Here is a 12,500-nt window from a genome sequence, read left to right on the forward strand (position 1 = left end):
CTCCATCCCCAGCCCTCTCATAGCTCCAACCCCCTCTCTCATAGCTCCATCCCCAGCCCTCTCATAGCTCCATCCCCAGCCCTCTCATAGCTCCATCCCCAGCCCTCTCATAGCTCCATCCCCAGCCCTCTCATAGCTCCATCCCCAGCCCTCTCATAGCTCCACCCCCAGCCCTCTCATAGCTCCATCCCCAGCCCCCTCTCTCTCATAGCTCCATCCCCAGCCCCCTCTCTCATAGCTCCATCCCCAGCCCTCTCATAGCTCCACCCCCAGCCCTCTCATAGCTCCATCCCCAGCCCTCTCATAGCTCCATCCCCAGCCCTCTCATAGCTCCAGCCCCCTCTCTCATAGCTCCAGTCCCCTCTCTCATAGCTCCATCCCCAGCCCTCTCATAGCTCCATCCCCAGCCCTCTCATAGCTCCATCCCCAGCCCTCTCATAGCTCCATCCCCAGCCCTCTCATAGCTCCAGCCCCCTCTCTCATAGCTCCATCCCCAGCCCTCTCATAGCTCCATCCCCAGCCCTCTCATAGCTCCATCCCCAGCCCTCTCATAGCTCCAGCCCCCTCTCTCATAGCTCCATCCCCAGCCCTCTCATAGCTCCATCCCCAGCCCTCTCATAGCTCCATCCCCAGCCCTCTCATAGCTCCATCCCCAGCCCTCTCATAGCTCCATCCCCAGCCCTCTCATAGCTCCATCCCCAGCCCTCTCATAGCTCCATCCACAGCCCTCTCATAGCTCCAACCCCAGCCCCCTCTCTCATAGCTCCATCCCCAGCCCCCTCTCTCATAGCTCCATCCCCAGCCCTCTCATAGCTCCACCCCCAGCCCTCTCATAGCTCCATCCCCAGCCCTCTCATAGCTCCAGTCCCCTCTCTCATAGCTCCAGTCCCCTCTCTCATAGCTCCATCCCCAGCCCTCTCATAGCTCCACCCCCAGCCCTCTCATAGCTCCATCCCCAGCCCTCTCATAGCTCCATCCCCAGCCCTCTCATAGCTCCATCCCCAGCCCTCTCATAGCTCCATCCCCAGCCCTCTCATAGCTCCATCCCCAGCCCTCTCATAGCTCCATCCCCAGCCCTCTCATAGCTCCATCCCCAGCCCTCTCATAGCTCCATCCCCAGCCCTCTCATAGCTCCATCCCCAGCCCTCTCATAGCTCCAGCCCCCTCTCTCATAGCTCCATCCCCAGCCCTCTCATAGCTCCAACCCCAGCCCCCTCTCTCATAGCTCCATCCTCTCTCTCATAGCTCCAACCCCAGCCCTCACTCTCATAGCTCCATCGCCAGCCCCCTCTCTCTCATAGCTCCATCCCCAGCCCCCTCTCTCATAGCTCCATCCCCAGCCCTCTCATAGCTCCATCCCCAGCCCTCTCATAGCTCCATCCCCAGCCCCCTCTCTCATAGCTCCATCCCCAGCCCTCTCATAGCTCCAACCCCAGCCCCCTCTCTCATAGCTCCATCCCCAGCCCCCTCTCTCATAGCTCCATCCCAAGCCCCCTCTCTCATAGCTCAATCCTCTCTCTCATAGCTCCAACCCCAGCCCTCACTCTCATAGCTCCATCCCCAGCCCCCTCTCTCTCATAGCTCCATCCCCAGCCCCCTCTCTCTCATAGCTCCATTCCCAGCACCCTCTCTCATAGCTCCATCCTCTCTCTCATAGCTCCAACCCCAGCCCCCTCTCTCATAGTTCCATCCTCCCTTTCATAGCTCCAACCCCAGCCCCCTATCTCATAGCTCCATCCCCAGCCCCCCTCTCTCATAGCTCCAACCCCAGCCCCCTATCTCATAGCTCCAACCTCTCTCTCATAGCTCCATCCCCAGGACCCCTCTCTCATAGCTCCATCCCCAGCCCACTCTCTCTCATAGCTCCATCCTCTTTCTCATAGCTCCAACCCCAGCCCTCTCTCTCATAGCTCCATCCTCAGCCCCCTCTCTCATAGCTCCATCCTCTCTCTCATAGCTCCAACCCCAGCCCTGTCTCTCATAGCTCCATCCTCTCTCTCATAGCTCCATCCCCAGCCCCCTCTCTCATAGCTCCATCCCCAGCCCTCTCTCTCATAGCTCCATCCCCAGCCCTCTTTCTCATAGCTCCATCCTCTCTCTCATAGCTCCATCCCCTGCCCCCATCTCTCTCATAGCTCCAACCCCAGCCCCCTCTCGCATAGCTCCATCCCCAGCCCTCTCTCTCATAGCTACATCCTCTCTCTCATAGCTCCATCCCCAGGACCCCTCTCTCATAGCTCCATCCCCAGCCCCCTCTCTCATAGCTCCATCCCCAGCCCACTCTCTCTCATAGCTCCATCGCCAGCCCTCTCTCTCATAGCTCCATCCTCTCTCTCATAGCTCCAACCCCAGCCCCCTCTCTCATAGCTCCATCCCCAGCCCCCTCTCTCATAGCTCCATCCCCAGCCCACTCTCTCTCATAGCTCCATCGCCAGCCCTCTCTCTCATAGCTCCATCCTCTCTCTCATAGCTCCAACCCCAGCCCCCTCTCTCATAGCTCCATCCCCAGCCCCCCCCTCTCATAGCTCCAACCCCAGCCCTCTCTCTCATAGCTCCATCCTCTCTCTCATAGCTCCATCCCCAGCCCCCTCTCTCATAGCTCCATCCCCAGCCCTCTCTCTCATAGCTCCATCGCCAGCCCTCTCTCTCATAGCTCCATCCTCTCTCTCATAGCTCCAACCCCAGCCCCCTCTCTCATAGCTCCATCCCCAGCCCCCCCCTCTCATAGCTCCATCCCCAGCCCCCCCCTCTCTCATAGCTCCATCCCCAGCCCCCTCTCTCATAGCTCCAACCCCAGCCCTCTCTCTCATAGCTCCATCCTCTCTCTCATAGCTCCATCCCCAGCCCCCTCTCTCATAGCTCCATCCCCAGCCCCCTCTCTCACAGCTCCATCCCCAGCCCCCTCTCTTATAGCTCCATCCTCTCTCTCACAGCTCCATCCCCAGCCCCCTCTCTCATAGCTCAATCCCCAGCCCCCTCTCTTATAGCTCAATCCCCAGCCCCCTCTCTCATAGCTCTTCTGTCTCTGAGGGACGAGACATGACACTCACTGGCTGAGGGATGGGACATGATGCTCGTTGGCTGAGGGACATGACAGGACACTCACTGGCTGAGGGACGGGACATGATGCTCGTTGGCTGAGGGACGGGACATGACAGGACACTCACTGGCTGAGGGACGGGACATGATGCTCGTTGGCTGAGGGACGGGACATGACAGGACACTCACTGGCTCAGGGACGGGACATGACAGGACACTCACTGGCTGAGGGACGGGACATGATGCTCGTTGGCTGAGGGACATGACATGACACTCACTGGCTGAGGGACGGGACATGATGCTCGTTGGCTGAGGGACATGACATGACACTCACTGGCTGAGGGACGGGACATGACAGGACACTCACTGGCTGAGGGACGGGACATGATGCTCGTTGGCTGAGGGACATGACATGACACTCACTGGCTGAGGGACGGGACATGATGCTCGTTGGCTGAGGGACATGACAGGACACTCACTGGCTCAGGGACGGGACATGACAGGACACTCACTGGCTGAGGGACGGGACATGATGCTCGTTGGCTGAGGGACATGACATGACACTCACTGGCTGAGGGACGGGACATGATGCTCGTTGGCTGAGGGACATGACATGACACTCACTGGCTGAGGGACGGGACATGACAGGACACTCACTGGCTGAGGGACGGGACATGATGCTCGTTGGCTGAGGGACATGACATGACACTCACTGGCTGAGGGACGGGACATGATGCTCGTTGGCTGAGGGACATGACAGGACACTCACTGGCTCAGGGACGGGACATGATGCGAAACACCACCATTGTGACCAGACAGGAACACAGAGACAGGAACACAGAGACAGGAACACAGAGGAACAGGAACACAGAGACAGGAACACAGAGACAGGAACACAGAGACAGGAACACAGAGACAGGAACACAGAGGAACAGGAACACAGAGACAGGAACACAGAGACAGGAACACAGAGACAGGAACACAGAGACAGGAACACAGAGACAGGAACACAGAGGAACAGGAACACAGAGACAGGAACACAGAGACAGGAACACAGAGACAGGAACACAGAGAAACATGAACACAGAGAAACATGAACACAGAGAAACATGAACACAGAGACAGGAACACAGAGCCAGGAACACAGAGGAGCACAGAGGAACAGGAACACAGAGCCAGGACTGAGACAGCCTGTCCTGTCAGGATCCAGGAGACATCTGGATGTACCTGGTCTGGTACTGGTCCATGTTGAAGCTGCCCACTTTACATTTAATCTTGGTGTAGACATCCTGAACATCTACTGACGCACTGAGATCCTCAGCCTCACTGATCACACAGATCTCTGGAGAGAGAGAGGGGGGGGGGGGGTGAGAGGGAGAGAGAGGGAGGGGGAGAGAGAGAGAGGGAGAGAGAGATAGAGAGAGGGAGAGAGAGAGGGGGGAGAGACAGATAGAGAGAGGGAGAGAGAGAGATAGAGAGAGGGAGAGAGAGAGGGAGAGAGAGATAGAGAGAGGGGGGAGAGAGAGATAGAGAGAGGGAGAGAGAGAGATAGAGAGAGGGAGAGAGAGAGGGATAGAGAGATAGAGAGAGGGAGAGAGAGCGATAGAGAGAGGGAGAGAGAGAGGGGGGAGAGAGAGATAGAGAGAGGGAGAGAGAGAGATAGAGAGAGGGAGAGAGAGAGGGAGAGAGAGATAGAGAGAGGGGGGAGAGAGAGATAGAGAGAGGGAGAGAGAGAGATAGAGAGAGGGAGAGAGAGAGGGATAGAGAGATAGAGAGAGGGAGAGAGAGCGATAGAGAGAGGGAGAGAGAGAGGGAGAGAGATAGAGAGAGGGAGAGAGAGAGATAGAGAGAGGGAGAGAGAGCGATAGAGAGAGGGAGAGAGAGAGATAGAGAGAGGGAGAGAGAGAGGGATAGAGCGATAGAGAGAGGGAGAGAGAGCGATAGAGAGAGGGAGAGAGAGAGGGAGAGAGAGATAGAGAGAGGGAGAGAGAGCGATAGAGAGAGGGAGAGAGAGAGGGGGGAGAGACAGATAGAGAGAGGGAGAGAGAGAGATAGAGAGAGGGAGAGAGAGAGGGAGAGAGAGATAGAGAGAGGGGGGAGAGAGAGATAGAGAGAGGGAGAGAGAGAGATAGAGAGAGGGAGAGAGAGAGGGATAGAGAGATAGAGAGAGGGAGAGAGAGCGATAGAGAGAGGGAGAGAGAGAGGGAGAGAGAGATAGAGAGAGGGAGAGAGAGCGATAGAGAGAGGGAGAGAGAGAGGGGGGAGAGAGAGATAGAGAGAGGGAGAGAGAGAGATAGAGAGAGGGAGAGAGAGAGGGAGAGAGAGATAGAGAGAGGGAGAGAGAGCGATAGAGAGAGGGAGAGAGAGAGGGAGAGAGAGATGGGGGAGAGAGGGAGAGAGAGAGAGGGAGGGGGGAGAGGGAGGGGGAGAGATAGAGGGGGGGAGAGAGGGAGAGAAAGGGAGAGAGGGGGGATAGAGGGGGGGTGAGAGGGAGGGGGGAGAGGGAGAAAGGGGGGAGAGAGGGATAGGGAGAGAGGGAGAGAGAGACGGAGAGAGGGGGGAGAGAGATAGAGAGAGGGAGAGAGAGAGATAGAGAGAGGGAGAGAGAGAGATAGAGAGAGGGAGAGATAGAGGGAGAGAGAGAGGGGGGAGAGAGAGAGGGGGGAGAGAGAGAGGTGGAGAGAGGGAGAGAGAGGGAGAGAGAGGGGGGTGAGGGAGAGGAGGAATGGGGGAGAGAGACATGGAGAGAGGGTGGGGGAAAGAGAGGGGGGAAGGAGAGGGAAGGGGGAGAGAGAGGGGGGAGAGAGAGGGGGGAGAGAGACAGGGAAAGAGAGAGAGGGGGGATAGAGCGGGAGGGGGAGAGAGAGGGGGGAGAGAGAGGGGGGAGAGAGACAGGGAAAGAGAGAGAGGGGGGATAGAGGGGGAGGGGGAGAGAGAGGGGGGGAGAGAGGGAGAGAACATTAGTGGGATACAGATGATGTGTGTTGCCTGACATGCGTATGACTATGTGTGTTTGTGATTAGTGTATTTCTCTGGGCGCGGCCCTAACCCTATCCAGACCCTGGTCAAACACACGTTCATGAATCAACTGTAGACCTCTTACTGGGAGTGAACCCAGTCGGAGACGATGGTCACACAGAACTGTTCTGAGCCAAAGCCTCCTGAGCTTGTTTTCCAGCCCGGCAAACAGGACAGTGCTTATGGATATCTTGAATTTCCTCTGGCCTGCTGTCGTAGGGTTGAAACAGCCGGTTCGCCTGTCTGAACATACTCTAAACTCCGCCCATCTCTAAACTCCGCCCATCTCACTCCAGATAGAAATCACTGGCTCCGCCCATCTCACTCGAGATAGAAATCACTGGCTCCGCCCATCTCACTCGAGATAGAAATCACTGGCTCCGCCCATCTCACTCGAGATAGAAATCACTGGCTCCGCCCATCTCACTCGAGATAGAAATCACTGGCTCCGCCCATCTCACTCGAGATAGAAATCACTGGCTCCGCCCATCTCACTCCAGATAGAAATCACTGGCTCCGCCCATCTCACTCCAGATAGAAATCACTGGCTACACAAGCAGAGGAGAAAGTAGTGGGTTTTTAACAAACACCAACGAAACAACTACCAAAACCCAAACTACTCAACACCTGGGGGTAACGACCACTCTCTCCACACTAACAGAGACCCGGGTCAGAGCCCAAACTACTCAACACCTTGGGGGTAACGACCACTCTCTCCACACTAACAGAGACCCGGGTCAGAGCCCAAACTACTCAACACCTTGGGGGTAACGACCACTCTCTCCACACTAACAGAGACCCGGGTCAGAGCCCAAACTACTCAACACCTGGGGGTAACGACCACTCTCTCCACACTAACAGAGACCCGGGTCAGAGCCCAAACTACTCAACACCTGGGGGTAACGACCACTCTCTCCACACTAACAGAGACCCAGGTCAGAGCCCAAACTACTCAACACCTGGGGGTAACGACCACTCTCTCCACACTAACAGAGACCCGGGTCAGAGCCCAAACTACTCAACACCTGGGGGTAACGACCACTCTCTCCACACTAACAGAGACCCGGGTCAGAGCCCAAACTACTCAACACCTGGGGGTAACGACCACTCTCTCCACACTAACATAGACCCGGGTCAGAGCCCAAACTACTCAACACCTGGGGGTAACGACCACTCTCTCCACACTAACAGAGACCCAGGTCAGAGCCCAAACTACTCAACACCTGGGGGTAACGACCACTCTCTCCACACTAACAGAGACCCAGGTCAGAGCCCAAACTACTCAACACCTGGGGGTAACGACCACTCTCTCCACACTAACAGAGACCTAGGTCAGAGCCCAAACTACTCAACACCTGGGGGTAACGACCACTCTCTCCACACTAACAGAGACCTAGGTCAGAGCCCAAACTACTCAACACCTGGGGGTAACGACCACTCTCTCCACACTAACAGAGACCTAGGTCAGAGCCCAAACTACTCAACACCCTGGGGGTAACGACCACTCTCTCCACACTAACAGAGACCCGGGTCAGAGCCCAAACTACTCAACACCTGGGGGTAACGACCACTCTCTCCACACTAACAGAGACCCAGGTCAGAGCCCAAACAGATCCCCAACATTATCCGTCCTCAGAAACATATTTCATATCTGTTCAGTCGTCCTCCAACGACTCCGTGAAAATACGTGGCGATTATCTAATGGCTGTTGGGATTCTACCTCACATGGCTGATATTAAGGCCTTATCCACTGTAAAGCCGTGTGTGTGTGTGTGTGTGTGTGTGTGTGTGTGTGTGTGTGTGTATTAAGTCCTCATCAGCGTAACAGGATGTTGTGAAGTTGAACCATCTCTGTGAGGTCCTCCCAGCGTTTCACCATAGAGATCTCTAAACCCAGCTATCTGGATGACAGATGTTTAATTCTTCATCTACCTCTTCGTCACCACACTGAATCTACTGAGAAGAGGGGAGGAGTTTTCTAGAGGAGGGGAGGGGGTCCTAGAGGAGGAGAGGGGGGTCCTAGAGGAGGGGAGGAGGCTCCTAGAGGAGGGGAGGGGGGTCCTAGAGGAGGGGAGGGGGTCCTAGGAGGGGAGGGGGCTCCTAGCGGAGGGGAGGGGGGTCCTAGAGGAGGGGAGGTGGTCCTAGAGGAGGGGAGGGGGGTCCTAGAGGAGGGGAGGGTGGTCCTAGAGGAGGCGAGGGGGCTCCTAGAGAATCATCCCTTCACTATTGCTCTCCCCTCCCTTTCTCCCTCCCCTTCACTTTCTCCCTCCTGAATGACACCCAGATTACAGGAAGACTGAAGGACACCCAGATTACAGGAAGACTGGATGACACCCAGATTACAGGAAGACTGAATGACACCCAGATTACAGGAAGACTGAATGACACCCAGATTACAGGAAGACTGAATGACACCCAGATTACAGGAAGACCGAATGACTCCCAGATTACAGGAAGACTGAATGACACCCAGATTACAGGAAGACTGAATGACACACAGATTACAGGAAGACTGAATGACACCCAGATTACAGGAAGACTGAATGACTCCCAGATTACAGGAAGACTGAATGACACCCAGATTACAGGAAGACTGAATGACACACAGATTACAGGAAGACTGAATGACTCCCAGATTACAGGAAGACTGAAGGACACCCAGATTACAGGAAGACTGGATGACACTCAGATTACAGGAAGACTGAATGACACCCAGATTACAGGAAGACTGAATGACTCCAGTATGGGAGCAGGTCTGAGTGAGACAAATCTAACTTTTAATGCACCTCATAAGAGAATCGTTGGGAATCGGCGTGAATAAAATAAACACGTTAAATAGTGTTTACTTTAGTTTCAGTATTTGATGTACTGCCGTGTTGTAAGGGAACCAGGTACCTGTGTTTTTGGCGTTGGGGTCGGGAGCGAACAGCTTGACGGTGACCTTGGTCAGCATCCACTGCATCCAGAGGCTGACCTTCCCGCTGGCGCCCCCTATACTGCTGGTCTTCTGCTCCAGGGTCACCGTGTCGGAGAACGGAGAGTCATCACCCGCTGGAACAGAGTCACCCTGGGAGGAACAACACAACGCTGGGTTCACAGTAGGAGAGTCATCATCACTACTTGATGAGTCCTGTCTCTTTCCCTCCTCGGTGTCAGTAACCAGGGAAACCTCTCTTCGTCAGTCAGTAATGGAGACTGATATGAGTTAAGTGTTTGTCAGGTCTGAGTGTGAAACAAACGAGGATCACAAAACAAAAATGATATTCTGAGACAGATTAACAACTAACGAGAATAAGATCAGAACATGTCCCCTCGTCTCCACGACAACACGTCAGAGCAGCGCTGCTTTTCCTAGTGACATCAGTGTGTGGTTCGTGGAGCATGGGGAGAAGGGACATTGGGGGGGGAGAAGGGACGTTGGGGGGGGAGAAGGGACATTGGGGGGGAGAAGGGACATTGGGGGGGGAGAAGGGACGTTGGGGGGGAGAAGGGACATTGGGGGGGGAGAAGGGACGTTGGGGGGGGAGAAGGGACATTGGGGGGGAGAAGGGACATTGGGGGGGGAGAAGGGACGTTGGGGGGGAGAAGGGACATTGGGGGGGGAGAAGGGACATTGGGGGGGAGAAGGGACATTGGGGGGGGAGAAGGGACGTTGGGGGGGAGAAGGGACATTGGGGGGAGAAGGGACGTTGGGGGGGGAGAAGGGACATTGGGGGGGGAGAAGGGACGTTGGGGGGGGAGAAGGGACGTTGGGGGGGGAGAAGGGACGTTTGGGGGGGAGAAGGGACATTGGGGGGGAGAAGGAACGTTGGGGGGGGAGAAGGGACATTGGGGGGGAGAAGGAACGCTGGGGGGGGGAGAAGGGACGTTGGGGGGGGGAGAAGGGACATTGGGGGGGAGAAGGGACGTTGGGGGGGGGGAGAAGGGACATTGAGGGGGAGAAGGGACATTGGGGGGGAGAAGGGACGTTGGGGGGGGGAGAAGGGACATTGGGGGGGAGAAGGGACGTTGGGGGGGGGGGAGAAGGGACATTGGGGGGGAGAAGGGACGTTGGGGGGGAGAAGGGACATTGGGGGGGGAGAAGGGACATTGGGGGGGAGAAGGGACATTGGGGGGGGAGAAGGGACGTTGGGGGGGAGAAGGGACATTGGGGGGAGAAGGGACGTTGGGGGGGGAGAAGGGACGTTGGGGGGGGAGAAGGGACATTGGGGGGGGAGAAGGGACGTTGGGGGGGAGAAGGGACGTTGGGGGGGGAGAAGGGACGTTGGGGGGGGAGAAGGGACGTTGGGGGGGGAGAAGGGACATTGGGGGGGAGAAGGAACGTTGGGGGGGGAGAAGGGACATTGGGGGGGAGAAGGAACGCTGGGGGGGGAGAAGGGACGTTGGGGGGGGGGGAGAAGGGACATTGGGGGGGAGAAGGGACGTTGGGGGGGGGAGAAGGGACATTGAGGGGGAGAAGGGACATTGGGGGGGAGAAGGGACGTTGGGGGGGGGAGAAGGGACATTGGGGGGGAGAAGGGACGTTGGGGGGGGGGGAGAAGGGACATTGGGGGGGAGAAGGGACGTTGGGGGGGGGGAGAAGGGACATTGGGGGGGAGAAGGGACATTGGGGGGGGGAGAAGGGACATTGAGGGGGAGAAGGGACGTTGGGGGGGAGAAGAGACATTGGGGGGGAGAAGGGACATTGGGGGGAGAATGGACATTGGGGGGAGAAGGGACATTGGGGGGAGAAGGGACATTGGGGGGGAGAAGGGACATTTGGGGGGGGGAGAAGGGACATTGGGGGGAGAAGGGACGTTGGGGGGGGGGGAAGGGACGTTGGGGGGGAGAAGGGATGTTGGGGGGGGGAGAAGGGACATTGGGGGGGAGAAGGGACATTGGGGGGGAGAAGGGATGTTGGGGGGGGAGGGACATTGGGGGGGAGAAGAGACATTGGGGGGGAGAAGGGACATTGGGGGGAGAAGAGGAGAAGAGGAGAAGGAGGAGGCCCCTCTGTTAACTCCAAAGACAAGGAGGAGAAGGAGGAGGAGAAGAAGGAGGAAGAGGACAAGGAGGACGAGGAGGAGGAGGAGAAGGAAGAGGAGGAGGAAGAGGCAGAGGAGAAGGAAGAGGAGGAAGAGGAGGAGGAGAAGGAAGAGGAGGAGAAGGAGGAAGAGGAAGAGGAGGAGGAAGAGGAGGAGAAGGAGGAGTAGGAGGAAGAGGAGAAGGAGGAAGAGGAGGAGGCGGCCCAGGAGTCCCTCTGTTAACTCTTAGCTCATTACTGGGTTTGGCAAGAGACTAGGGATGACAACATTGGGCCATGTTTTCCTCCTCTCCCATCTCTTCCCATTGCCCTCTGGGGGATCTGTTTTCCAGACATATCTCTGTGTGGCTGACACGCTGAGTGGGAACGCTACAAACAAACAATATGGCAATTTACAGCCTTGGAGAGAGATTTTCCACTGAGCAGAGTGATCCTGTCAGTGTAATGACAGACCGCGTGTGTGTCAGCATGGTGTGTGTGTCTGTGTGTGTCAGGGTGGTGTGTGTGTGTGTCTGTGTGTGTCAGGGTGGTGTGTGTGTGTCAGGGTGTTGTGTGTGTGTGTGTGTGTGTGTGTCAGGGTGGTGTGTGTGTGTCAGGGTGGTGTGTGTGTGTGTGTCAGGGTGGTGTGTGTGTGTGTGTGTGTGTGTCAGGGTGCTGGTATCATGGTATTAACCTGTGGTTGGTGAGTACAGTAGTTCGGGGTAACATGGTTATCGACCAGCTCAATGAAACCCTCTGTGGTCCTTCTGATTACCCATTCTAAACACAAACCAGACGGAGAAACTATGTCTCCTCTCCTCTCATCTCCTCTCCTCTCCCCTCCTCCTCCCCTCTCCTCCCCTCCTCATCCCTCCCCTCTATTCCCCTCCTCTCCTCCACTCCCTTCCCCTCTCCTCCCCTCCACTCCACTCCTCCCCTCTCCTCCTCTCCTCCCCCCTCTCATCCCCTTCCCTCCTCCCCTCTCCTCCCCTCCTCCTCCTCCTCCTCTCCTCCCCTCCCCATTCACTGAATTGTGAATTTGAGGGTGTCTGACTGCAGGTCTCAGTAAACAACAGACGACAACGAGATAAACACATTCTGATTCATACGTTACTCCTCTCCTCTCCTCTCCTCTCCTCTCCTCTCCTCTCCTCTCCTCTCCTCTCCTCTCCTCTCCTCTCCTCTCCTCCCCTAACCTCCCCTCCTCTCCTCTCCTCTCCTCTCCTCTCCTCTCAGGTCTCAGGAAACAACAGACGACAACGAGATAAACACATTCTGATTCAGATGTTAAAAATAGATTCAGATTATTATGGGATGGAATCTTGGGGATTGCTGATGAGAAGCATGTGGGGGTCGGGCCAGGCGGGAACAATAAACTGACTCTAGGAGTTAACAATTATCCTCTGAATTAAATGTCTGTGTAGTTTATTATCCAGGGCCC

At 56.5% G+C, this 12,500-nt stretch overlaps 1 protein-coding gene across 6 annotated transcripts in view; it reads right to left on the reverse strand.

Moving 5' to 3' along the window:
• Nucleotides 1-12,500, reverse strand: part of LOC110513475 (vacuolar protein sorting-associated protein 13B) — an 818,772-nt gene that overhangs the window by 294,620 nt on the left and 511,652 nt on the right. For all 6 annotated transcript variants that reach the window (XM_036938036.1, XM_036938048.1, XM_036938043.1 and 3 more), the window contains exons 26-27: nt 8,953-9,124; nt 4,267-4,381 (exon numbers count right to left, since the gene is read on the reverse strand). In XM_036938036.1, the coding sequence (XP_036793931.1) occupies nt 4,267-4,381; nt 8,953-9,124 (287 nt within the window). The remainder of the gene's footprint in view (nt 1-4,266; nt 4,382-8,952; nt 9,125-12,500) is intronic.

Source organism: Oncorhynchus mykiss, chromosome 2 (genome assembly GCF_013265735.2).
Source record: "Oncorhynchus mykiss isolate Arlee chromosome 2, USDA_OmykA_1.1, whole genome shotgun sequence".
Classification (NCBI taxonomy): Eukaryota; Metazoa; Chordata; class Actinopteri; order Salmoniformes; family Salmonidae; genus Oncorhynchus; species Oncorhynchus mykiss.